General features: G+C 43.2%; 3 protein-coding genes across 6 annotated transcripts; 1 reads left to right on the forward strand and 2 right to left on the reverse strand.

Annotated features, from left to right (window-relative positions):
- Window positions 1-31: 31 nt before the first annotated feature.
- nup37 (nucleoporin 37) lies at window positions 32-11,369 on the reverse strand. Of its 2 annotated transcripts, none has more exons than XM_020104947.2 (10): window positions 11,235-11,369; window positions 10,135-10,319; window positions 9,930-10,051; window positions 6,826-6,898; window positions 6,479-6,573; window positions 1,979-2,069; window positions 787-968; window positions 659-709; window positions 395-488; window positions 32-230 (listed from the first exon to the last, which is right to left on the reverse strand). In XM_020104947.2, the coding sequence occupies exons 2-10, from the start codon at window positions 10,288-10,290 to the stop codon at window positions 117-119; spliced, it is 978 nt and encodes a 325-aa protein (XP_019960506.1). In that variant the 5' UTR covers window positions 10,291-10,319; window positions 11,235-11,369; the 3' UTR covers window positions 32-116. The 2 variants fall into 2 exon arrangements, with proteins under 2 accessions (XP_019960506.1, XP_069376127.1); XM_069520026.1 differs by having other exon boundaries at window positions 11,170-11,243.
- A 137-nt stretch (window positions 11,370-11,506) lies between these two features.
- Window positions 11,507-23,794, forward strand: parpbp (PARP1 binding protein). 3 transcript variants are annotated; one of them, XM_020104946.2, is made up of 11 exons: window positions 11,507-11,630; window positions 11,778-11,933; window positions 12,989-13,225; window positions 13,350-13,454; window positions 14,383-14,553; window positions 14,684-14,838; window positions 18,098-18,281; window positions 18,424-18,605; window positions 19,739-19,820; window positions 22,327-22,513; window positions 23,015-23,794. In XM_020104946.2, the coding sequence occupies exons 1-11, from the start codon at window positions 11,607-11,609 to the stop codon at window positions 23,335-23,337; spliced, it is 1,806 nt and encodes a 601-aa protein (XP_019960505.2). In that variant the 5' UTR covers window positions 11,507-11,606; the 3' UTR covers window positions 23,338-23,794. The 3 variants fall into 3 exon arrangements, with proteins under 3 accessions (XP_019960505.2, XP_019960504.2, XP_069376126.1); XM_020104945.2 differs by having other exon boundaries at window positions 11,519-11,654; XM_069520025.1 differs by lacking the exon at window positions 13,350-13,454 and having other exon boundaries at window positions 11,519-11,654.
- pmch (pro-melanin-concentrating hormone) lies at window positions 23,762-25,776 on the reverse strand. The gene is made up of 3 exons (XM_020104948.2): window positions 25,450-25,776; window positions 24,029-24,170; window positions 23,762-23,937 (listed from the first exon to the last, which is right to left on the reverse strand). The coding sequence occupies exons 1-3, from the start codon at window positions 25,696-25,698 to the stop codon at window positions 23,876-23,878; spliced, it is 453 nt and encodes a 150-aa protein (XP_019960507.2). The 5' UTR covers window positions 25,699-25,776; the 3' UTR covers window positions 23,762-23,875.
- Window positions 25,777-27,047: the final 1,271 nt, after the last annotated feature.

Consider the following 27,047-nt stretch of genomic DNA (forward strand, 5'->3'; position numbering starts at 1 on the left):
TGTGCATTAAATTCCACACAAACTGGGCAGATACTCAGAAAAATATTTTATTGACTATTAACTAGAGAAGACACGGAGGACCTAGTTATCCACCGGGGAAAGTGCTGCACAGGCGTCTACATCTCAGTCATCCAAAAGCAAAGTTTCCTGTCGCCGCCGATCACACAAAGCGGAAGCGTCCGGTGCCAGCTGAGGCCTGATCCAACTGTTGCTGATCCGATCATTACAGGCTGTAAGGACAAGAGTATGTGACATGAGACTGCAGTTATCGAAACACATTTAAAGACAGAGGGAAAGTGACTATAACCCGACTGATAGAATCGGCAGTCGGAGTCTTTCACAGACATCGTATCAGCGTTTGTTTGCCAAAATTATGTTCACAGGTCAGACTGACCTGTGGGTGGCCAAGATGGTGGATGAGTAACTGACTACTGATTTTTCCTGGACATCCAGTGGTGGCAAAGAGGTTTTCGTTGGCTCGAGACCACCTGAGGAGAGCAACACCCTCTTTGAATATGATCAAATGCATAAATCTGCTTGAATATTAATAGTTCAGGCCAATTACTTTTTTACATTTTTGATGAAACACAACATTACTTACTCTGCCACTCTTAAGTCGACAGGTCAAAGAGTTTAAAAGGAGAAGAAATGTCCTTACTTGAATAATCGGGCTTTATCTATGTGGGCTGGTCTTTTTTCTTGTGGGTAACTGCAGACAATGAGCAAAAGGTTTAGATGCATCTCATGCCAACAAACTCAGCAGGGTGTTGCCATCCATTCCCTCACCTGGAGCGAGTTATGTCCCAGATGAGCCAGTCGTTTCCTGCCACGGCGCCCACTTTGATGGTGTTGGTGAGGCACCAGTCGGCCGACATGAGAGGAGACTGGCCGCAGTCCAGCGACAGGATGGCCTGCTGGGTGACCAGGTCGTAGAAGCGAATCGTCCCCTTCTTTTCCGCCACCATCAGCTTGAGACGACAAGCAGGTCACTTAAACCAGCTGTTGCACATTTCTTGATACTCATCCATCTATTTCCACTTTTTCCTCCAAGTACTGGAGCATGTCCCAGCATGCAACAGCAGAGAAAGCTTGCAACACCATCGAAGTGCTAATGGCTAGGTATTCTTTCACATGCTTGTCAGAGGGTGGAAGAGATTCTGTAGCTGTCTCGACACCTTTGTAATTTGAATATCATTCCCACTTAAACATTTATTGTGTCTCGCTCCTCTCTATGCAGTGGCAGGTCCCCCCCCCCCCACACACACATTGAAGTGAGGCTTTTCCAAAGAGCTGTAAATTGACTTCAGACATGGCTCGATGACACGTACTACGCACCATTTAATCAGACGATATTTCACTGCAGCACGAAAACTGATTTGGTTGAATTGGAAACACACATCTCAGCTCACATCAACTTGCTGAAAGATGTGATGAAGCACTTAAAGAGTTCGAAAAAAGTGAATTCTCACTCGGAGGAAAAGTAGATTTAGTTTTATTCTATATGGCAACTTTTTATAGCACTTTAACAAAGTGAACCCATGAATAGAAAATTATTATTTAGACAATAAATATGGTAAATATGAGTCTTTAAATTTGTATGAACACTTATCTTACAGAATATAACATTTATTTTTATGTAAATTTTTTATAAATTAAAGTTTAAAAAATAAAGCTGTTTCACTGCAAAGTGAATATTTCAATCCTCAACAGAATCTTTATTTACCTCACCATAATAATATTAGGTTTGTCAACTAGATATCCGGACATCTGAGATGAGCAGAGCATCAGAGGCCAAATAAATAAAGCCAACCTTCTCACAAAATGTGAGGTGACATGTCTCCGCTTTGACCTTTCCTGTCCTCATTCTTAAAAAACGATTTGTTTAAATTTTACCTGATTATATTGTCGTCATGCTGTGGTACAAGAAGAGTTGCAGAGTCATAACATGAGCAGGTATCTAAAAGCAAACCCCTCCTACCTTAAAGACTTCCTCTGGGTGCCAGCACACACTGATGCCAGGAGAGCGAAGTCTGAGAGTGATGCTTTCATTTCCATCCAGGTCCCACACCCTGCAGAGATAAATTAAACATGAAAACGAACACCAACAGAATACAGCTGAGATGAGACAGCAGAACCTCATATGAATTACTGTGCTTTGAGTGCTTTATTGGAACTAACATCAAATTTGCAGAATCTTTGGCTTTCACAGCAAAAAAAACTTTACAAGAAACTAAAAGTGCTTTGTGAACTCGCTGCAAAAAGACCTGTGCAATTGTCTCATTATAGTGAAGGGGTAACAAACACAGGACTTATAATCAGGTCTAATTAGTGAAGTTACAGACTAATTCTTCTTGATATGTGAACCGCTCTCGGCTAAAAATCCAAAACAAAACCCGACAACCTCTTAATTAACAGCAAAGATGGAGTTTTAGAGCACGCTTCTAAAAATAGCTTCGGATTTTGAGCTGCACTTGGATGCTTGCATAATAGCCGAAAAAGAAACATGACCTTCCCAAGGTTTCTTTCAATCTTAAACATGACCTTGATAAATATAAGAGCACAGATTTCCTCACAGTCCGATATACTCTTGAAACAAAGAAAGTGTGTGATTGTTCCTTGGTCGGATTCGTCTTCTGCAGAATTCAAGCTTTCATTTTCCCTCCATATTAACACATGACTAACAGGGCTTTATGGCGCACAGCGAGGCCAGTGATAGACGACATGTTTTCATCCAAGTTCATGTTAGCCCCTAATTTATCCAGCTCCTGTGAGTTGTGCACGAGTGATGTACAGGGTCTTCAGGCTTTTCCAGGGAAAATGGGCTCCTTTCTCAGACCTGGGCCCTAAGCTGTGAAGACAGACAGACTTATGCTGGACTCCTCTTACAGGGAAAACGCCAGTCTAGCATTACATTGAGCTTTGATAGCAGGGGCAGAGAGAGGGAGGGGGGGCATCACCCTCGCCTGAGTCGGCGTTACGCTCCACTCACATTACAGCAAATGTTTCGCTGTGGGCGGCCCGCTGCCATTCATTTTCTGTGGAGTACAGAGAGGGCAACGGAACGCACGTCACTTGAGGAAGAGCAGCGGCAAAGAAGTTGAACAGCATTCTGCTTTATGCAAATGAAACAGAGAGGTCCTGCGAGCGAACGCCAGCCGTGAATCAAAGCTTGTGTGAGGATTACGAACAATCTTCATTAAAATAATAGCCAATTCTACAGTTAAACAAGACTTATGATCGCAAACGCAGCTGAGAAGAACTACGGATGTAATGAATCACTTGGATGAAGAGAGCTGCGGTTTCTGAGACCTGGATCTATGGTTAACCACATCTGAATGATCCCTGAACTAGAAGAGAAAGTGGGGATGGGGGAGTATGGGGCAGGCTGCAAGTGTTTCTGGGAATATAAAACAAATGCTTGTGAAGCATGGGAAGGCGCTGACTGATGAGGTCATGTAGAAGACATCATCTAATAAAGCCCAAAAAGTACCTCCAAAGACCATCTAAATGTCAAGTGTGTTGTTGGAGAGATTGATGTCCTCAGTGGTGCGGTGTAGGGGAGGATATGCCCCGTCTCAGATGAAGACCTCAGTAAACACTCAACTTTTCCTGCCTTGTCTCCCCTGCAGCAGGATAGAGCCATGTCGAAACCCTGGGCTTCTTTCCTTTGCCCATGTGCAGAATCAGCCAGAGCCTCTACACCATGGAGCATGAGCGAGGTTGAGAGGGGGGGTGGTAGAGGAGAGAAAAAACCCCAGACCACACCAGGAAAACAACGACTAAACCCTATTCTCTTAGTCCACTAGCCAAGCAGAGCTCAATTGCACGCTACACCACCGACGGCCAAACTGTGGTCAACCACTGTGCCCTTCAAATGGAGAGCACCGGCTCCCCAAAAAAACATAACCCCTACAGAACGAGGTGAAAGACATGAGACACGAAAACACGCGTGACCGCCTCTGATAAAACACGGTGTAATTGCATAACACTACATCAAGCAAAAACACGCGGCTTCCATGTACAACAGAGTTGAAAAGGACATCTGAAGTCCTGTATTGTGTTATCGAAGTGAGAAAAGATCAAGGCCAGATGGTTTTGTCAGTGTTTCCCATAAGTGGAGAAAACGGGAAATGCCGTTAGCGCTGTGTGATCTGATTTATTGTAGAGAGCAGAGCAAATAATCGAAGGTGACTCTCTGGAGGGAAGAGAGCTGGAAGAGTCAAACAACAAAATCCCATCCCAGTGCTTGGCAGGGTCAACCAACGCTGAGGTGCACAATATCTGCATCAGCATGTATTCTGACAGGACCTGCTCGAGATTTAATTTAGATTTGAAACACTAACATTATCTTTTGCACATTTACTGTTGAGATGGTTATTGAAACCGTTCGTTATGTTTTTTGGATGAGCTGATTCCCCCCCCCCCAATCACCCGGTGAGTTCAGGGATCCCCCTTATAAAGCTTAAAAAAAGATGTGAACATGAAATGATAGGTAAACCCAGGGGATGCTGTGAGAGAATGTAGAAAAACTGCTGGAAAAAAACTAGAAATCATGATTCAATCATGAGAATATATCCACATATTTCTGTTACGGAGTGAAATTACAACTTTGTGTGATAATGATCTTCAGTATAATTGTCCTAGTCCATACATGAGGATGGAGGACATGTGTCTGCTTCCTCACGTTGAAGAAAAACAAAGCAAAAACCAGTCTGTGCAGTGGCAATCGCACAGATGGAGCCGCAGTATCAAGATCCTCCTGATATACGCACCAATCGCTGTCAATCCTGATGTTTCACACAGTTTTTATAGCATCAAATAACTACTTAAAACCAAATGAAATCAGAGACCCTCTTTGAGAAAAATGTATTTGACGTTTTAGTTTGATCCATGTCCCATCTACTAACATCTCAACGCTGAGGGTTTATGACCTATACTGCAGTCGGCCATCAGGGGGCCATCGCCATGAATTGACTGTAATTCGGTTCCCTTACAGAACATAAAAGATCAAGATAAACGGATTATCAGTGAGAACAGAACAAAACGATTTAAAGCGTATATATAATGCAGCAGCGCAGCAGGTGTGCGTCTGCCTGAGTTCATCTGTGAACTCACTCAACCCCAAATCCCTTAAGGACCTGGCACTGAGCCCTTGTGATCTCTAGGTGGCACATTTCCCCGCAGACAGGCTCCTGCTGCACTGATACCATGAGCTGTTTGGACAATACGAGCCAAATGTAAACTTCCCTGAGGAAGTGGAGTCTGGCTCCCCACCTAGGTGCCGTGGCGTCAAATTGCATGTTGGCAACGGCGGAGTTCCCACAACTGCAGGGGACAGTGATGACAAAGCTAAGCAAACTTATAGTAGTGGCACGGCTGCCAAACCTAACAGAGTCATGAGAGAGGTCATGAGTGTATGCATGCAGGCATACATTTTCCTCACTCCCTTTCCGCAGGACCAGGGTCTGCCTCTCATATCCAGCCTCGGTTTGTGTGGGCCGACTGGAAGGTCCTCTCCTGTTAACTTGATCTATCCCTTGTTACGCCTCTGTCTTCCTCCCGCGTCCCATATTTTCTCAACATGACAGAATTTAAATCTTTCAGCAGATGGAGCACACTCCTGTTTTCTCTGGCTGGTCAGTGGAAGGAGGGTGAGAGGAGAGTGGATGGGAGAAGAGAGGAAGACTTGTTATTTCTGAGTGATCTCAGACGGCGTGATGTCACAGGACAGGGGCACAGGGCCGGGACGGGATGACCAAAGAGAAGATGACTTATATAAAGACAAATTAACCATGATCATCAGGCTTAAGGCTGACCAGTGAACCAACCTTTCAGATTTTCTGCACAATAAATTCCTTACAACTGCTTAAGCCGAGTTGACGCAACTTGCTGTAGTGTGATCAGGAAGCTTAAAACCGAACATTTAATGAGAAGTAATCAGAAGATTCATCAATAGCGATGAAGTCACTCGCAGCCTAGCTCTTCACCTGCAACGTTTTGGTTGGAGTCTAAAATTATCTTGACTAAGTAATTCAGAATCTTACTGTACATTTACAATAGAGAACAGGGCCCAGGACTGCAACACAGGTCTGCATGTAGACAGAGGACCAGCCTCCTAATGTAGAGCGGCTTGCCCCTGCAGTGACCCTGGCTACTGACACACTTTTTCCCTCCTCTGGCATTAATTGAAAAGGAAAATTTGGGGACCTTATTATAGGTCCCCCTTAGAGAGGAAAATCTTTCTGCAGCTAATTGGATTTCCATATTTAACCAATTAGCTAGAAAAGCTACAAAGAGGCTCTGTGCTTACGCAGTCACACCGGAGCATGTTGTGCTTAGCATCAAGTTTCAGTGTGGAAATACAGTCAGGTCTTTCTGCACCATTAACAGAGAACAGAACTGAAAAATCAGAAGTTGGGAACACACACACACACACAGACACACACACACGCACGCACAAAAACAAAATGGTTTGGACCTGCAAGTGTGGTCATCACTGACGGAAGCAATCTGTTTCCCTTCTGAGGGCTCGAACACCAAATGGTTAATGTAGCTGGTGTGGCCCTCCATCACCTAGGCAATAGCACAGAAAAACAATGTGTTAATGAAACAAGCATGTGATTATTAATAAAGGTGATCAATAAAAGTGAGTATTTCCCAGCAAACTTTCCCAGTTTTTTTTCTACACTGGCAGCAGCTCTGTTTTCTGTGCATACGGCTACATTTCCTGTATCACTAAGTACCAAATGTCAGTGCTAAGTAGAGACAGTCTGAAGCCAACTGACAAGCAGCATTCTGGCCAATGTGCTCCAGATGTTGCAGTACCTTGACTTCATGCCTATCCTGGAGATCAGATGTCAGCAGGCGTAGCTTTCTGTCAGCTGCAGCGGTGCAAAATCTGCAAAGAGGAAAAGAGAGGATATAAAAATAAACAAAGAAAGAACATCCAAACAGACCCAATGACAGACGACATCTCGCTCTGCGGACAGGCCTGCAGCCGCCTAGACTGACACCTCCGGTTGAGTGTATCAGTGTGTGTGGTAGGAACTTGGACAGTGATCAGTGGAAGCGCTGCCAGGGAGATTCTAATTGCACGCTAAGATAAACACGGAGAAAAACAAGATTCCTCACGCCATTTACGCATGTCTCTGTTCAAAAACCTGCGCAGAGCCAGGCAGAGGACTTTCCCTCTAATCAGTCGTAGTATACACCAGTGCCTGCAATTATTCACACAATTACACTAACTCACTTATGACAAGAAAAACACACACATATCACCAGAATAAACAGACAGCGGTTCACACATTTTCAGTCGCAGGCACAGATGGATTTGGCATGATGTCACTACAAACACCCTTAACGTGCTTCAGGGTATTACAGCTACAGTAGATTAGATTATATTAGGACAGGCCTTCTAACCCTACAAATTAGTATTATACTTTCATGTAAAGCATGGAACGCATCTCTTTTTTCAAGTTTAACGTCAAAGCCATTTTCTTGACTGAACTCCAATAATCCTGCGTCATACAATAAAAGTCACTGTTAAATGGGAAACTACTGAATTTCACTAGTGAATTATCAGTTTGTTATTTTTTAATCACTGTGATCACGGTTTCTGCACATGACAGAAATGAGAGACAATAATGTGTCTTTTCTCATGTTAAAAAAATTCCCAAAAGCCTTCAAGTTTGATTTTCAGGGAGAGGGAAGATCCCCAACTGCACATGAAACTACATTTGAAAGTTTGAAGGCTAACAGATTTGTTTTTACAATTTAGTTTCAGCTACACACATTTTAATATGTAAAGGAGTAATGTCACATTGTGAGAAACATGTTTATTCAGGATATTAGATGGGAATATGACTATTAGTTATAGGAATAGTTTAGCATATAGGCTGGAAACAGAGGGAAATAGTGAACAGGGAACAAGCACTTCACTAAATTGTTTGTGAGATGCGAGCAGGCGCCCTGATCAACCAGCCGTGATTCGGCAGTGTGGGCATTGTTGGCAGGTGAAAACTGTAAAAACAAGTACGAACATAAAGTATAGTAAAAAATAAAATAGCTTTTTAAAACATGCATTCATTCTGCAGATTTTGACTCTGCAGCTCTAGCTCTATTTTGGAAAGAAAGAAAAGTCTCTTCTGTTGTTCCACATCTGAATTTTAAGCCAAAATACAAAGAGCTGATGTAAAAAATTTCTTTCCACAACAGTTTTTCGCTCTTTGTGAGCTTGAGTTTTCCATTTCTAAACTATTTTTGCAGGGATTAGCAGTGATTGGTCAGTTGCTGTGCAGACAAAATATGTGAATAAAATGTAATTAAATTACACTGTGATTTCTCAGATGGGTTAGACTTCGTTTTTGCCATCAGACACATGGTTAGGAGTTAGAGTAAGGGATGTTACTCTACTGGTAATGCAGACTATACCAATAAATAGTGAAGTATAGATTTTTCTGTTTAAGCAGGATTTGCAGTTCGCTTGGTGAACATAGTCAACCGTCAACCTCTGGGCGTCCGAGAGTAAAATGTCCCGGACATAAACTGTGGCGTTCCCGGTTTAAGTTTGTCTTGGTATATTTTTGTACATCGTTCCCAACTGTCTCTTCTCTCATAGTATTCAGATTTTTTCCCCATTATAAGCTGCTGTGGTGGTTGGTGGCGGCTGAAGCTTGAGCCCCCTTTGCTCCCCTCATCTCTCTCACTCTCTCTGGGCCCCTGCTCGAAGAAAGCCTGTGAGAACGTTGTACTTTTCCTGGAAGGCACAATTACGTGCAGATCGAAGGGAGGGATGGAACCTGAGCGGGTAGTCATCAGCACAATAACATGTGCGCACGTCACAGGGCTGGCTCGAGGGCCCTGTGGAGTAAACCACAGAAGGCTAGGAATTATCGCTGCCTTTCTTTTTCAATTACAGAAAGCCAAGACACCTCCAGAGGGACAGCGGAACCTTCCCATCCAACGCTCCAATTAGGAGGAAACTCTTGCTTTCTAACAATCCACAGTTAGGCCACTTCCCTCCTGTCCAAGGCCACCTGAAACAACTGGCTCACATCCTGGCAGCTGCAGTGTGACAGTGATGACTACTTCCACACAGTGTGGCTGCTGTGCTTTCACTACAACATGCCTCTTGTTCTGGTCTCAAGAAGAATGCTTGCCAATAATTATCCTGTTGTGTTAACAGACATGAAGTTTCTGATGTGGAAGTTAAGTATGGCTTAAGATTTTCTAATCCTTTTACAATTCTCTGCTGACCTCTTACATAACAAGAGGCACTGGAGCTGCAGGTGTTTCACCATACATATGACCTTGTTTTAAAAATAGCCAAGTATGCCAATAAAGTAATTGATTAAGCCAGTGAATGGCTTGGTACTTTATATTAGTCGAAAAGTCTGAGACCAAGATGAGGAGTCAGAAAGCATGACCAGACAAACCAAAAGTGATCATACTATCAGAGGATCAATACGTCAAGCTTAGTTTCCTAAGAGCTACAAATGCAACTTAAGAACATAAGGGAGTCGGTGAGAGAAATGTGTCCTGTGGTGGTCACAGAGGACGAGTAGCAGTTTCTAAACCACATCTCAGGAGGGGAAGCCAGGCCAGAAGTTGGGAGTGGGCTAAGACATACAAGCAGTTCACAGTGGATGATGGGAAAAACGTGTACTGATGAATCCAAGTTTTAGATTTATGGCAGACATAACAGACATGGTGTGTGTAAGGAGACAAGCAGGAGAGAGAAATGATACAACAGCAGCGTCTGAATCCACAAGACAAACAATCAACATAAAGAAAAATGTTGATTTGGTAGCCACCTGCTTTTAAACACATCTCAAGTGACCTTGTTTTGAAACTATTTTCAACTCTGATCTGACACTTCCAAACATATTTTATGAGATAAGGTGTCCCTCTGATTGGTGCCACAGAAGTACCTGATAGTGGGTATCCTGTCCAGTCGGGATTCAGGGCTCCAGGCAAGAGCGTCGACACGCAGTTCATGATGGAAAGCTCGAAGGACATTTAATTCAACTCCCTCTAGCTCCATATCCTCCTCCTGTGGGAACAGTTAGTCTTCTTTAAAGGAAAGAATATGATGTTCAACAGGTGAACCAGAATGTGTGAAGCCGCATTTCTCACCGGGAAGAGGCAGGTGCCCACTACCACATACTGGTTTCCACCGTAGGCCAGTAGAGAGGCAGGGGTTCCTGAGGTGTACGGACTGAACTCCACCACATGAACATAGTCCTCACACGGCACCGTGTAGCTGGGACTGCGGCTGGAGTCCACCTGCATGATGTGCGTCGTGGTATGAGGCTTCACTACTAAACGGTTCATCAGAATAAAAACAGAGGACAGAGAACAATAATTTAGTCCATGGATTTGACAAATGTCAACATATCACATATCTAAATAAATGCAATAGGTCAGGTTATACATTTACAGCATCAGCTGAAAACACCTGAAGCTTGGCAATTTTATCCATCAACAGTTTCCATGATGATTTTCACTGTCTTCATTTTTCCACACCGAGTTTGAGCAAATCCACAAATACAGTTTTTTGTCAGGTTCTAGATTATATAGCAAAAATAAAAAGTAAGATTTTGTTATAGAAATACATAGAAAACAATGGAAAATTAAAGCTTTAGCTGACGTTCATATATATATTCTCAAATGTGTCAGATCACTACTGGTCATGATCCCATCAATGGCATTAGAGCTCAGTAAGCTCCTGAACCAAACCCCGTTTACATATTCACTTGTTTTACATATTCCTGTTGGCACATAGTCGTACAAACAAATTAGGACAAGTTTTGAGTATTTTTTCCTTAACTAAATAAGTCCCTCTTCAATTCGGCAACCATCAAAAACATATAGCAGTCATTTATTTGACATTTATTCAACTTTTATTCAGATGTTATGCCAATGAAGAACCAGAGAAAGGACGGATATCCTCTGAATGACAGAGTCCGGTGAAATAAAAGCTGTAAATGTGAAACTTAGCGCCAAACTAATCACTGGTGAAAGGTCCGAGTGTCACGTAATGTGGTTAATGGACGAGCCTCGTCTGTCGAGGAGCTAAAACGTGACTTCTTTTACAAAACAAGCTAGCGACTCATCGAAACAGTGATTTTGACTCGATTTGACCATTTAACGCTGCGACAGAAAACGCACCAATAACTCCCTGATGACAAAGACACACTCTCGTTCTGAAAACGGCGCCGTGCGTTTTACTTTACCACGTTTATTTCTGTAGTTTCCTCGAATCAAAGAGTGCGCGCCTGCGGGATGTTTTCAACCTGCTTCCGCCTACGTCACGGACTATACCACTGGGCGGAAATGACAGGGGGAGAATTTGACAAACGGTACACGGGAAATGTTAAATATCACCGCGGTATTTATACACGATGTGAATATAAAGGTACTGTGCGAAATTATATACTTGCTGTGGTATAACATCGTGAAACGATTCGTTTAAAAACTAAACAAAACTATATTTTAATAGGAAAGCGCCCGTCGTTATTTGCGACAAGCTGATTGGTTAAAACGGAGCCAACGTCATCGGTGATTTAAAATTTCAAATCAGCTGCAGTTGTCGTGGACGTGGATTCATGGAGGCTGAAGCTTCATCTGAGGTTTGCACGACGAAACTAACGCAGGTTGTGATTTATACACATTTATTTTTATTTAGCAAACTGTTACAAGTGTCACTCGAGGTTATAAAGTGGTTTCACACGTGCACACGCTTGTTATTGAGTCATTTCCTCTTTGTGCTGTCCCAGGGGGCGATGCAGGCTGCAGGAGACCGTCTGAAGCTGCTGGTGAAGACCTTCAGGAGAGAGTGTCCCCGGGTTTTAGAGTCAGAGAGGACCACCGTCCACGGAGCTGATGGCATGCTGATGCTGCTGCAGCTGGCCATGGCTGAAGTGAACAAACAGGTAATGTTCGAGTCCCTCTGTGCAAACCACCCTCCATTCATTTCAACCAAACGGAACAGACACTGGTACAAGCACAAATTCACTCTGGTGCAAAAATACAAATATCAATCAATCAATGTGTACAGCCCATATTCACAAATCACAATTTGTGAAGATAGGTGTGACTGAACACATCAAGAAAATAACAGTATTTACAACATATTACGACAGTATTATAACAAATATGATGTAAAGAACAGTAACACGCCTACAATGTCCAAAAGTAAATTATGTCAATAAAGCATTAGTACATTCATCACTCTGTAAAAACAGTTCTTGTACTCGGGGAATAATCTTATAGGCTCTTTAGGGTTAGTCAACACGTTGCAGTCGCCTTTATCCTTTGTACAAAATGGATGAAACCAGCAAATGAATGGAAAAATCTTAAATACTCTCAACTGGGACCAAAAATATGTCAAGATAAGAGTTTGCACATCAGTCATTAAATTCAAAGACACATTTTTGTGCCTGTTTGAAGATTGAGTTTACATTCTTCCTCCTCACTACAGCTACTATCACAAGCCAACAATGTTCAACACCACAAAGGAATATCATGTTAAAAAGTGTAAGTGCAATCATCACTTTCTAGGAACAGAAACTGACCAATTCTTGAGCTGTGGCGATTGATAACCTTATATGGCTTTATGGGGTGAGTTAATATGTTGCAGTTGGCTTTAATCTGTTGAACAAAAGGCTGTAAACTGGCAAATGAAAGCAGAAGTCAAAATACTTTGAATAATAACGGAATAACACACTGAAAACATTTGGAGTCATCTGGTGACACAAGGCAATACGAGCCCATTTCACATCATCGTCATGACATAGCTCAATTGAACCATCAGGCCGCCTGTCATCACATCTATAACTGATGACATTACCACTGGTTTCCGGCGGAGTCTGCTCACGGCCCAGTTTTTGGACTGCGGGAGAAGGTCTCTCTTCTTTTGAACTGATTGGTTCCAGGCCATCACTAATTAGGGCTGCTGCTCTAACTGTTTTCTCTCTCCCTGTGACAGCACGGCGGCGAGTTCAAAGTGTCTCTGAGTGATGTCCTGATGGCCTGGAAACACTTACTGTTCGGCAAACTTCACCTGCCGCCCCCCGACTCTGCACGCTTGGAGAACTATGATCTCATCGTGGAGGCGTACGAGTCTTTCCTGAAACGCTCGAACACTGTGGACCTGGTTGATGTCCTCCGCATGTACAAACAGCTGAGACAAGTGAACGCCGACCCAGAGGAGCCTGTGAGCCCGGTGAGCGGGGGGGGGGGCATGATGTTGATTGTGAGGTAGACGATCAGTTTGGCAACTAAATTAGAAAATCAAACCAATTAACTTAGCTCTCTAATATTTCTTTTTTTAAATTATTTTCCCCAAGATCCAGCTGTTTGAGTTCCTAACAGGCAAGATGGAGTCCTCAGAGCTGCCAGACTCCTCAGTCCCGTCAACACCGTCTGGTAAAAGCCGCCCCTGCAGCTCACAGGTATGCCCAGTCTGGCTTTCATGCAATAAAACCAGATGCAATTTATTTCTTACACCCCAACAGAAAACCATTATTTCCACTTTACCTCTTCCCCTCATAAGAAGTGTTTTTTCATAATATTAAAATGCTGTTTCTCCCGGTGGCAGCATTCCATGCATCTACTTTTCATAAGCATACTTAATTTCTGTCTGGATTCCATCCTGCACTTATTGACAGGAACTCTATATCATATCACTCAGATTTAAGAGTGCAATGTGAATTCAATTACCAAGCAGATGTTTAAAACACAACACAATGTGGGGTTGGACAAGTGCTTCTGCAACACAGTCTCTTTCCTCCACTCCTCTGTCACTTGCAAATTTATGAGTTTTTAGTGGAGGCTCGCTGCTGCTGCACCACCGGCTCGGGTGATGTAATTTTTTGGAGTTTAATACAGGCTGTCAGCTGCTGTTTTAGTGGTTTTACTCAGGCAATAAAGCTACTGTCCCCTTTGGTAGTTGATAAACACAACGTGGACGGGCCAACAGTTTTATCAAAGGAATACTTTGACACTTTGACGAATGCGTTCAGTCGCTCTGGTGGAGAGATACGGGAGAAAGTCGAAACCACACTCCTGTCTGTCCGGGTTTAATATATGGCTCCAGCCAGCATCTGGTTAGCCTAGCGTAGCACGAGGATAGGAAAGAGGGGGGGAACACGTCTGGCTCGGTCCAGAGCGCCTCTAAAGCTCACTGATTAACATGTTATATATTTTGGTTTTGCAATGCAGATCCTACCCTTAAAATTGATAAAACAAAGGGACATTGTGTAGTTGTCAGGTGTTTAACAGCTTTATGGGCCGTGGGGAGAAGCTGTTGCACCACCTGGTTGATTCTGCAGATGTTTTGCGTGTAATTCAATAATGTGTGTTTTGTGTATTTATCCATAGGTGAAAACAGCAGTGAGAAGGGTTTTCTGCTCCTATCTGAATTTGCTCGTTAATACCAAGAATGACATGGCCTTGGCGCTAACCCTTGATGTCCCCAGTCGCACACTTGGACGACAGGCGTTTACCGACATTAAGCACGCTGCACAGAGCGCCAACACTTCTCTATTCTTGGTAAGACACATTCGCACTCTGCACATGCTCAGGCTTTAGCGGTGGTATATTCCTACATTGCATAACAAGCAAACCAAAACTATGACTTTAGAAAAATCAAAGCAACCCTCTCCCGTGCATCATTTCGCAGGCTGTGACATCTTTCGTGAGGGCCATCCAGCTCGGAGGAAAGGGCTACGCTCCAGCTGAGTCTGACCCACTGAGGAAACATGTCAAAGGCCTGTCTGACTTTGTACAGTTTCTAGACAACCTGGAAGAAATACTGGGGGAGATCCCTGACCCAAGGTACACAACGCAGCTCAATCCAGACTTCCACTCGCTCCCTGTCTTTTACTGTTGGAGGAAATGCCTCCACAGTTGTGACAGAATCAGTTGTAATTGCTGCACGGCCTGGTGTGTGCTGCGTTCACGACTGATCTGTAAATTCCAGCTCGGTTTTTAGCTTCAAATCATATTTGAATCGAAGTGATAAAAGTGACGCACGGTTGCACTTGGAATTTTTGACAGTGGGAGTAGAAGTGAATGTTTTTAAAACTCAGAGGAAAACTGTCTCATGCACAAAACATCTGTGTTGTGCAATAGGTGGTATATTTTCATGCTATGTCAATGGTGAGCATAAAATGCATCACAGGGACAGTTTGTCACATTGGGAAATGTGCACATTTGCTTTCTTGCCAGGATTTAAAAATGATTGATCACATGTCTGCGTATGAAGCTGCAGCTGGTTAGATTAGTTCAGACTGGAAACGTAGGAAAACGACTATCCTGCATGACTCCGTCCGAACATAAGTGCCCATCAGGACCTTTTTTTAGATTTTGCTCATTAGTATATTATATTTCATTGACAGAGCCATGTCAGCTGCGTTAAAATGAGCCGAACTGACACTAAGGGCTGTAAAATGCATAGAAAAACATACTGAAGTTGATGTTGTGAGAGAGAGAGTCTGGTGGAATTCATTTATTTGGGTTTTAGTTTTTTTTGTTTTGCTTTTTCATTTCTGGATGATCTCTGCGGTGGTTTTGTCTGTGGCCCTGGTCCTGCAATACTTTGGAAGATTTATATCATTATTTGTCTGAATCTGTCCAGACCAGATTAGATAGAAACTTTGGATCTCCACAGGGCGTGGAGATTTTCTAGGAACTCATCAGAGACGGGTTCCTTTGGTGAACCATTTCCTCGTACTCGAGCAGGAGACCATCAAGCCATGCAGAGCTGTTGCAATCCTCCTGTCTGTCGTCCAGACATAGCCACTCAGAATTGTTGTTTACAATAGTTTTCTCTTAACAAGGTCACCTCTTCTGGATGATGATGACGATAAAATCTCTTGTTTTTTTGGATATTAAATTTTCACTGAGTGGTCAGAGTCCCACAGGCCCAACCACTGTCCCTGTTTTTTTGGCTGAATTTCATTTAATTGTTTTTTTAGGGGGAGAAATTAGTTTGGCAATATTATATTTAATCCTGTGTGTGCTACAGTTATGAAGGAACATGTCACGTAGAGCAACTGTTTTCAATATTATATTGGGCAACAACTGAACTCTGTGGAACTGACAAATAAGATATCAGGTTTTTGAAACCCAGGCAACAATAAATAGTTTGTAGAATCTTCATGGATTTTTGTTTTGATAAAATAAATGACTTAACTATCCTCTAAGTATCCTTTAGGCTGGAGTGAGGAATTGATCCCTAAATAAAATAATCTTTGTGGTTACAGCTTTTTTTTACATGGGTTCCACATTAGGGTGAAATCACTAGTATGGTAAATGGAAAATAAACTATTTAAATATAGTCTTAAAGTTCTTTACAGTACAGGTTGCATTCACCCATTCACACAAACATTCATGCAGAGCTTCCATACGTTTCTATACGTTCAATACATCCATGCAGCACTTTTAATCACACACCATTCAAACACTTGGGGTTCAGTTTCTTGCCTAAGGACACAATGCAGACTGGAGAAGCAAGGGATCGAACAGCTGACCCTCCGGTTAGTGGACGACCCGCTCCACCTCTCTACCTCCTGGTGATGTGGTAGATAGTCCAGAATATACTGGTACAAACATGACAGTTCCATTCCAAGCAATGCAACTTTATGACTGAGTGTTGTCTTTGCATTGCTTCCTTCTCTTCTTCAAGTTATATTCACTTTCATATGATTTAATCAGATTTCAGACTCTGTAGAGGTCATGCTGTTTTGCTGCTATAGCTCGTAGTCGTATTCGCAGCCTGGCAGGAACCTGTGCACTGCAATAACACCTGCGATCATGAAATCCACCTGTCCCACTGCAGCTTATTATTTCCTAGAAATCCCTTTAATGACTCCCATCTAAGCTTCTCATGATAACATTTGGATTGCTAAAGCCTGGTCATCTTTCCCACATCAAAGTCTCTGTCAAAGAACTTGTTCCCTGTTTGGTTTCACTCACTTTGATGAATTATCATCAAACCTCAGATCACTCTCCATACTGCTGCAGATTATTTTGGATGTCCAGGCATTTGGCACCACATCAGAAGTGGTTATCAGAAATGATTTAGATGGTCGATCATGTGAGGGTTGAGCTTTGAGGTGAAGCCGCTGAAGGCACCCACCGTAGAGGTCCCGGGAGCCATAACAATATATTGTGATGTTTGTGTAGTAGTGGATTTGACTCTAGCTGCTCTACCGAGGGTTCTCAGTTCACGCAGGCTGACGACAGCGCTCCACGTCTGATGAAACACTAACGAACTCGGCCAACGTGCATCTTTCAACAGGCAATGCCTTCACTCTCTCAGTGGAGTACTCCATTTCCTCACACAAACACCTTCTATGGAGAGTTCAGGGCCGCTTGTTCAGTGAACATCTGTTTTCCCAAATGATTCTGTTACTGAGCCCGGCTCGCTCGCATTAGAGCTGGGTCAGGGCTGGACCACCACCTCTCCACCTTGCTGCGATCCCTCCTAACACGCTTTAGTGCACTTGACTGTTCGAGACCTACAGTAATGATATGTTGCTATGATTTTTGGACGTGTGGCGAACGCAGTGTGCGAGCATGGACGAGAACTCCCCACGAAAAGCTTTAAAGAGGAACATCCTGGAGTTCCTTCGCTGACGGTCCATCTGTGAGCGCAGTGACAGTGTCCAGGGCCCCGAGTGACTCTAACGGGGATTTGGACCATGTTTCTGCTTCGTAACTGTTAGCATTGGCACAGCCGCGCTACAGTGAAATAAAGCTCAACTGGATGTTAACACAGAAACAATTACTCTGAGCCCTTAAAGTCAGTGTCCAATTAATTGAAAGTGAAGCTGCCGTATATCTTTTGAAGACATTCAGACTGCGGCCCTGGCTTTTCAGCTTTAGGGGAGAGTTATTCATGTTGGCAAATATTGGCTGAACTTTTGAACACTATTAATTCCATCCAGATGAAAACATGTGTGTGTGCGCGCTCTTGCAGAAGAGTCTTCTCCTTTCCAAAACAAATGCAGTTTTTTTTTCTTCTCTCAACCTATGGCACAATTTAGCTCTCCCAGCAGATGTCAACGTGAGTGTCACTGTGTAATTTCAGCGTATGCGGAGCCAAGCTAGTGGCCGCCATCAGGGCGGTGCTGGTGAAGGGACGCAGCAGCGGAGATGCTTTGTACGCTGCAGCCGAGGAGACGACAAAGGAGCTGAAGGAGAGGATCTGCCAGATACATGAGGTCCAGAAACGGGCTGCCAATGGAAGCGGGACGGGGATAAGCCCTGCCAGGGTAATGTAAAACCTCTGCCACAGTTTTGGCTTTTGTGTCTCTTAACTGGCGTCCATAGATTCATCCAGAAGGCACTTCATCTTCCTCCACAGTCAGCCATGTGAGCTCACAGTGCACTGATTGTACCTGTTTTGCTCCGCAGCCGAGAGCGTATGCGGTGAATCACGCCACTGCCTTCGGAGGTCGGGACACCGTGAAGGTGCTGATGGCACTGCTGGACGAAGAAGCCCTGACGCCGCCGTGTGCCAACAAGGCGGACCTGTTGTCTGAGGAGCAGCCCGACCTCTGTGGAGCTGAGGGAACATGTGTCCTCACGTTGTTCAGGTTGGTCGCAGCATGCAGTAACTGGCATTAGATTGAAATAGCCTTTTGTGTTTTTAATAGTGCAGTATATTTTTTTTATAGGTAACGGTTATATCAAATGCAGGTTTTCAGAGGATGGAAATCTCAATCTGTTGGGCTCATCACTTTGGTCCAGAATAAAACATTTCCATGTCTATTGGATGGATTTTTTTACATCCATTGTTTCCAGATGATGAATCCTAATAATTATCCTTTGGCTGTTTTCATCTAGCGCCATCGTCAAATATGTGGTTCATTACCAAAAACCATTGAAAATCATCATCCTGCTACATTCAGATGAGAAGATGACAGTGGAAATCGTGAACTACAGAATATTGTGCTACTTTCCTAATATTAAAAAAACAATTCCTCATTGGCACTAAACGTGAACTGCATCTAAAGGTGATGTAGTTCACATTTAGCACCAATTAGCAAGTGTTACCATGCAAGCATACGAACATCTGATCATGTTACATAACTCAACTAAGTACAGCCTCACATACACTTTAAATATTAGGAGATACTTTTACTTTCTTATGCCATTCATTGCCAGTTCCAGCTTCTTAAATTTGTGGTGATTGGACATTTAATCACTGGAGGCTTTAAGCGGAACATCTTCAGTTTCAGGGAATTGTGACATTTCTAATATTTTTCTGATACTTTAAGATATTTTTGTAAACAGATAAATCGACAATGAAACTCAATCTGTAGTTGTTGCGGAGGAGGATTATAACTCGCAGAAAGTATTTTCACTTTTAAAAAATTCATCACACATTGATTTAGAACTGACCATTTTCACTACGAGAAGGATTCAGTCAGTGTGGGAAAGCCCCTGCAACAGCAATTAAAGCATCATGAGACCTACAACTCTCCACTGAAACCATATGGAGGAAAATCCTCCCACACCACACTGGAACAATTTCTCTGGTCAAACGTCTGTGGTTGGAGGAGGGGGGGGGGGCTACATTATGTCGGAGGTGGATGACATGGAATGGCTCACATCCAATTTGTTGTAAAAACCAAGCATCAACTCAAATCTACGTTAGTGTGACCATAACCTTCTCGGTAAACATCATTTATAAACTCTTTGCTTTTCCTCACGACTCGCTCCACAGGTCTCCTGAAGTGTCCACTGGAAGTTCTCCACAACCCCTAAAGAACCGGGTCCAGAGCCGACTGGACCTGCTCAAACCCAAGGTAACGTGGGCCCCTCCGTCCTCCGGCGCCAAATCTTAACCATCACTTACTTCAAATTGAATCAGATGTGCAAACATTGAAAATAATGTCTTTATATCCTGTAATTTCTCCTCGGTATTATTATTTATTTGCTTAGCTGAAGCTCACATCTTAACTGACTTCCACCGTTCTCGTTTGCACAGCTGTGCTTTAGCTCTTAGTGTTGGTTTGAGGGTGATGTTTAAATCCGTGTCATAAAATGACTTATTCGAGGGGAATTCAGACCATTAACCAATCCCGATGATACGCTCCCTGTTACTTAAAGTTCACAGAGCGGCACACTGTACACCTGATGTCAGTTTCTCCTGTTTACTTCCTCTTTACCTTGATGTTTTCTGTCTGTTGCCAGTTTTAAGATCTGCCGTTGCAATTTTATGTTTTGTTTTTTTTAGCAAAAAAGATTCGTCCATCGAACTTCAATACATCTAATATGCTGCCACACGGAGAAGCTTTCCCATTAATCTGTTAGAGTTGCATTGTGGGTAATGTAGGTATGAAGTCTGGTTCTGCTGCATTGATTTTGATCATTTTCCAAACTGCCCCCCAATGTTACAGGAGTGTAAATCCACAAATATATAACATGTGCTTGTATATTGTTATTGGGTTTTTAAAACTCAAAAATCCAGTATCTGTTGGATATACAGCTACAGCTTTATGCTCCTTATATGCAACCACATCCGTCATAGTCGTCCAATAACATAATTTTTATAATATTACTCTGAAAGGGCCCATTATATTATTATTTCCAGATAATAATAATATGTGAATAAAATATGAATACACGACTTGTAGTTGTTTTTTACGGTGCGGTTTTGCTACATTTACTTAAGCATCTGTGCTTTCCTCCCCCACTGCTGAGTCACCACACAAACACTGACAACATTAGCTTTAGGTCTTGAGGTAGGACTGATCTTTTAACTTTAAGTAGCTCCGCTGTGTGAACTCCTTTTGAACATGTATGCGAAACACATTTTGTTAAATGGCTCCTTTATTTGATTGCGCTAGCAGATGTCATTTTAGCTCCCCACAATCTGGCTGCCTTCCTGTTTGAGTGCGCTGTAATGGTCCCTGGGCAGCTCACCGCTTCCTGAACTCGGTGAGCGGAAGCTTTCTGCATCAATTTCACTTTGAAGATGCCATATCAGTCGCGTAACTCGACTAGCAAGGGAAACTTGAAAGGTTATTGTTTCCTGTTGTCTGCTGAAAGACTTTATCCCATACTTCTCCAGCGGTTTCATCATGCGCTGACGTCAACTGGCACACACAGATATGGACAGATCTAGTTTCTGCTTTTGGGGCATTTCCAGATATTTTCCTCCGTGCCACAGATGATCCAAACATTGGAAAACAACCTGGAGTAAAGCACCTAATGCCAATTTATTGCTGCTCTCCTGCTATATTGGATTTGGTATTTGTGGGGAGACTCATTTGATTACGTGCTACAGAATATACGTTTATTTCCTGAGTGAGTCTGTGGTGATAAACGTAATGGCTGCACCTGTTACCCGTTCTCCCTTCTATCACCTGCGCGTGAGAACACAGGTCGAGCTGCACAAAGCAGCAGAAATAGCTTGCACCTGGTTCTGGAAGCGCTATCAGGAATGTCCTGGTCAGGTGTCTGCGGCGTCTGGTCAGGCGGTGCGCGGGGTTATTCCAGGAGAGTCATCTGCAGAGGAATGAGGACTGTCTGACCTCACGGTGCCATGTAGGGCTCCCACCTGTTGTAATTGGATTAGATGTTCTCCGTCAGTCATGGTTTGGCCGTGTTCACTCTTCCATCCCCTCCCATTGTTTCCGGGGCATTTCAGATATTTTTTATTAGCATGCAACCGGGGCAGCGCACATTTTTGGCTCCGTTGTTGAAGTGTGCCCGGGCCTTAAGGTTGCCGTTGTTTTAGGTGCTCTTTTAAGAAGAAATTTAGAAAAGCACAAAGGCTTTGATCCCTTTGTGCTTCGCAGGCCCACCCAGCTTTGCTCTCTGCATTTTTTCCCTCAGATTTCTCCTCCCCACTGTGGCCCACTGGCCTGAAGGGTGAAATCCTTGGATTGTGATAATCCCAGGCAGGCGTAGATCAAACAGTGGATGAAAAGCTGTGGATCTGCGTGCCCCGGGGCCAGGATTGAAGCCTTCAGTATCATTCACTTTGTTATGTCTAACTAGACGGTCCAAAAAGGCTTTTTAATGAGGAGCTGCGCCTCCGTCTAAGAAATATAAGTGATAGCTGTGGGTACTGTTTGATGTGAAAGTCGGAATTATGCATGATTTATCAACCTTTATCATGACTAAGGAACTCATCAGGTGCCAGTGATCATCAGAAATGGTCACGTTGTCAAAATACAAAAAAGCTCATACCGCCGCAGAGACCCAGACAGAATGTTTTTAAAGCAGGAAACTTCCACCCTTCATCTTCAACCATGTCCCCGGATCATATCAGCTGCATCAAAGTTATTTTTGTGCTCATTCCAGGCCAAAGACAAAGTCATCCGATCCCAGTTTGCATGCACGTACAAAGATGAGGAACTGCCGCTCAACCGCGTGCTGGAGTTCCCCAGCAGCAGTCAGGTTCCCACCTGCGTGCACCCTGCACCCAAAGTCAAGACCTCTCCAGCTGTGGATGAGGAGAGCTGCTCTGGGGTGGTGGGAAGAAGCACAGGTACAAACTCAAATTTTGTTTCTGGAAGTACTACGAGTACTTTTTGTACTAGTCGAGCAGCGTTTTCTTTCTGCTGGGATATATTTCTGTTTCCTCTGACACCACACAGCTGGACTGAGGCCCAGACTCACCTTCTCAGCTCCAGCCTTGAACCCTGTACAGTCCCAGCCCTGGGACTAGTACTTACCATTAGCCATTAAATGAATCCCCGTTCTATAAAACCTGCACACCCCCACATCTGTAGTAAAAACCAAAAACACACTCACACACTCACACAGACCATTTCCCCTCCTGTCTTTTGTTTCAGGGGAATTCAGGCTCTGCTCCATCAGGTTACATGACAAATGTTAAATTTTAACTTCATAGACTAAACACAGAGCCTGCTTCAACTAGCAGCTAACGTCAGCAATTTCGTCACATCATTTTCCTTTTTTTTTTTTTTTTTTTTTTTTAATTTTGCTTCCAAGGTTTTCACAATTTATTTATTTTTTTTTTTTCCAGTCAAGCCTCCCTCCGAATGTCCAAATAAGGAGCAGAGTGGCAAACAGCAGGGGGCTGCGCTCAAGCCAAGAAGTGGAAATGCCCCAACCAGAGGTGCAGGCCCGGGCAATGGACAGAAAACCAGAGATAACATGCAAAGCAAGGGCAACAAGAGGAAGCAGCTGGATTCTGACCAACATGGAGGATCAGAGAACCAGCCGCCGGAGAAGAAACGAACCACAAGTGTCTCTGTCAAAATGCTTGCCAAGAATGTCGGCAAGGCCTCGAGTAAGAAGAAGCTGATATCTGGACAGGGGAAGCTAACCAGCTTCTTCAGAGTCTAATCATGTGCACATTATTTTGTCAAATGGAGTTGATTCCTTTTTTTTTTTTTTTTCAGACTGATTATGATTGTTTCCTTTTTCTTATCTCCTCTAAACTCTTGACTTTGACAGTGTGGTCATCAAAATGTCCAACTATTTTTATTTATTACTTCCATCAAGTATCAGGAAAGGGTCGAAACTATAACATTCACAGTTAGAGTTGTGATATGCTTTGTTTTTTTATCACTTTGAGAAGCAGGAAGTGGTAAATATTTGCAGTTTCTGTTTTGATAAATGACTTTATTGATTAATTTATCAGGAAAATGTAGAAATGTAAGTGGCTTCAACTTGAATAGATGGTTTTGGTCAGTAAATGTGGGTTCATCACTACTTCCATAGTCTATTAATCTATAATATCCCAATGAAATGTAAATATGCTGCAGACTTGTGAATTTTAATAAAGTTTTATTTAGTTTTACATGTTTGTGCACTCTTTTTTTTTTTCTACATAGAAATGCATTTCAGTGTAACACACGAGGAAGAGCTCTCCACTGAACATTCAGGGGATGTTGGAAGATTCCCAGCAGGGTCGGTACACTCGTCCTATCATACACCGCAGCACTAGGAGAGCGAAGGAAAGATTGCAGAGATTTAATTAGTGAAGGAAATAGAAATGTTGAACAGTGAGGAGACGGTTTTTCCAGATACTCACTGTTGAAGTCAGTGTCTCTGCGATCTATTTTGAAACTGTACTCGGCCGGAGCGCGGCTCAACTTTTGGTCTGCGAGCAGGGGAAGGCTCCGGGTGAGGACCGAGTTCAGCCCACGAGTACCGCGTCCCCTCTGCCTCATGTCCTGAAACACAGCATTGATCTCTGATTACACATGACACCGCACGACCACACAGATACGACAGGCCGTGAACTCTGGATCGGCGAGATTCAGCACATTTGCTACAGCTTTTAAAGATAATCTCTTTCACTTGCAGCACAGGTGTTGGATCTGCCTTTCACCAGCTGATCCAAGCCACAGGAACCCCCCAAATGGAAGAAATGTGTTTCCCCGTGTTTACGGCATCACAGTGGCCCGTTTTCTTCCACAGCCCCAGTTCACCCAGATGACTTTGTTCTCTCCACCATGGCTGCCTGTTAGCCATTACCACAGAGATAACCACCATGTTCATTACACACAGGGGACCCAGCCGCCAGATAAACCCTTTACACATAGCAACCGAACGTTTGTGGAAGCACAGATATATAATCATTCTTCCCACTGAGATTCCAATACATTTATAGGCTTTATGGGCTTGTGATCATTTGACCTTTTCAGTTTGTGGTACTTCCCATTTTCCAGTGCTGTCATAAAAGATTTTCATAGATGTGTGTGAAATATAGACTTAACAGTGGACATGAGGATGGGGTCAAATGTTCGAGCACAGGATGGAGATACTGTGCTCTTTGTTGTTGTTGAACTTAGCTGAGTCGTAGCTGAGGTTGTACACAAAGAGGAATCTCACACAGTGAAAGGTGCTGATGCGTGACTGTCACTGGCAGAATGAAACCAGCTGAGGAGACGATGGAGAATCGCCAGTCGGCTTATTTGGTGCAACTTAACCGAGAAGGCTCTAAATAGCTGGTGAAATTGAACTGAATTCATTTGGAACAGTCTAACAAGAGTAAAGGACTGGTTCACCCAAATGACAGAAATATTTTTTTTTAATTCCAATAAAATGGAAGATAATGTATTTTTCAAAGAGGAGAATACTTAAGTTTAAGGGAATTAATCAAGAAAGTTTGTGTTATGAACTGGAGGTGTAGAGGTTTTGTTTTCTACTGAACCTTTCTGTGTTGAAGACATACTGTAGTTTCTATTTAAAACTGTTCACAGGATATTCTCTTTATTCTAATTGTGCCAAGAGTCTGATTTCTGCAAGAATTTGTTGTTGAATTTATTTTAAAAGGTCATTTTTGAAGCAGTGAAATTCTAGTTACTTTCATTTAATTGAAATCTAAGGCAGACAAACAAAATGAAGAACCATTTGCATGTTAAAATATAACCATATAAACAGAAAGCAGTACTGGGTTAAGCTTCCTCAGCTTCAATGTCCAAACAGTCTTGAAAAAATGTTACTCACCGAGACGATGATGATTTTGCGGTTCCCGTCTTCGTCCCTGATGCTGTTGTCCAGCATGAGGCGTCCTCTGTACGCAGGCGGGACCATGGCGTGTTCGTTAATGGGGTCGTCACCCAGTAAGGAACTCAGGCCATCTTGCTCTATTTCGCCATCTTCTACTTTAGTCGCCGGTGAAGCTACAGTTAGCAAGTGGCTGTTCAGCTCAGAAAACAGCACTAGCGTAAAAAGGATGGAATATGCTGAGACCATGGTATCTACGATATTTAGCTCTGAGGGCTGTCACTGATCTCACCTCGCCTGACGACTGTGTAGACTGGGCAGTCGGCCGCTTTATATACTGAAGGAGTGATTCTGCTTGATTGTTAAAGGTAAAAAGGCATCATGTCTCCTGCAGGGGTACATCCGTGTTGAGGGCCAAAGGTCACAGGACGTTTAAAAGAAATGTGCTATGACTCCATCAATGTTGTTCCCGTGTAAATGGGTTCACTTCTCCTATTTTGAAATGTGATGAATTCAAATGGCCAAAGAGGGAAAAATATAATGGGCTGTAATTCCCTCCACATCACAGAGCGAGGTCAAGAAGACTCACAAGAGGTGAACGGGCGGGAATTAATCCTAAATCTCTTCTCACAAAATCCACACGCTGAAATGAAGACAGCAGGTGACAGGATGGAGACGGAGAGTCGTCATGGTGAGTCCTTTTCTCTGAATGACATCAGTGGGTGCACAGGGCTGAACTAAATCCTATGATGGACAAAAGGTCAGGAACCCATGAAAACCTCCAAACAGAGACTAATACTGGCAGAAAATGTAATCATATTAAAGGAATAGCTCGACGATTCCCAGAAATATACTAAATTGCTTAATTTTGATTCCGCTGGTTCATGATGCTCAACCAGGACACTGTTAGATTATCAAACAGACTGGAAACAGATTGAGACAGTTTATCCCTGGTTTTGACCAAAGGTGACAAAATCCATCTAAATGCAACTCTCACTAATTAACACGTTAAATCTTGTTAATGACTCGACTGAGTCTCGGAGTCAAGCCGATAAAACTCACTGATAATGCACTGATTATTTTCTCAGAGCTCTGACATCAGGCAGTTAAACCTGAGTGAGTAAATCTGCAGTTCTCCCACGCCCACCATCCGATGGATAAAGTGGGAAAATTAAAACGTGCATGATGACTTATTCAACAATTTGTTGTTCCAAGAAAGTGATTACAGAGATTCTGGATCTGCCCTTCTCCTCAGCTACGCCAAAATAAATTGGGTTATTTCTTGGCCTTTGTCCCACCCCTCCAACAAGTTTCATGGAATTCAGTTCAGCCCCTTTTGCATAATCCTGCTGATCAACCAACCATCACACCAACTAACCAGCCAACTACCTAACCAACTAACCAACCGACCAACCGACCAACCAGCAGATAGACAGGGGTGAAAACATAACCTGGATGGAGCTAATGAGAGACTTTTTTTAGCGATGAAATGTGGTGATCATTATCAACTGATGATAAAAGGTGGATGCACATAAAACCGAAGAGCTGTTGCATTGACAAAGCTCATCTCAGTCTTCTTCTCAGCTCAAAGGCTTTAC

Source organism: Paralichthys olivaceus, chromosome 23, assembly GCF_024713975.1.
Source record: "Paralichthys olivaceus isolate ysfri-2021 chromosome 23, ASM2471397v2, whole genome shotgun sequence".
Classification (NCBI taxonomy): Eukaryota; Metazoa; Chordata; class Actinopteri; order Pleuronectiformes; family Paralichthyidae; genus Paralichthys; species Paralichthys olivaceus.

What these genes read in the sequence shown, in the direction of transcription:
- nup37 (XM_020104947.2), bottom strand. Translation starts at nt 10,290, where the DNA reads ATGCAGGTGGACTCCAGCCGCAGTCCCAGCTACACGGTGCCGTGTGAG. An exon ending in ACCCAGAGGAAGTCTTTAAG is followed by an intron (nt 969 to 1,978) that starts GTAGGAGGGGTT and finishes TGTCGTCTCAAG; the next exon opens with CTGATGGTGGCGGAAAAGAA. An exon ending in ACCATCTTGGCCACCCACAG is followed by an intron (nt 231 to 394) that starts GTCAGTCTGACC and finishes TTGTCCTTACAG; the next exon opens with CCTGTAATGATCGGATCAGC.
- parpbp (XM_020104945.2), top strand. Translation starts at nt 11,607, where the DNA reads ATGGAGGCTGAAGCTTCATCTGAGGTTTGCACGACGAAACTAACGCAG. An exon ending in GCACGACGAAACTAACGCAG is followed by an intron (nt 11,655 to 11,777) that starts GTTGTGATTTAT and finishes GTGCTGTCCCAG; the next exon opens with GGGGCGATGCAGGCTGCAGG. An exon ending in TGTGTCCTCACGTTGTTCAG is followed by an intron (nt 18,606 to 19,738) that starts GTTGGTCGCAGC and finishes CTCGCTCCACAG; the next exon opens with GTCTCCTGAAGTGTCCACTG.
- pmch (XM_020104948.2), bottom strand. Translation starts at nt 25,698, where the DNA reads ATGGTCTCAGCATATTCCATCCTTTTTACGCTAGTGCTGTTTTCTGAG. An exon ending in GCAAAATCATCATCGTCTCG is followed by an intron (nt 24,171 to 25,449) that starts GTGAGTAACATT and finishes GCTGTGTTTCAG; the next exon opens with GACATGAGGCAGAGGGGACG. An exon ending in CAGAGACACTGACTTCAACA is followed by an intron (nt 23,938 to 24,028) that starts GTGAGTATCTGG and finishes TCGCTCTCCTAG; the next exon opens with TGCTGCGGTGTATGATAGGA.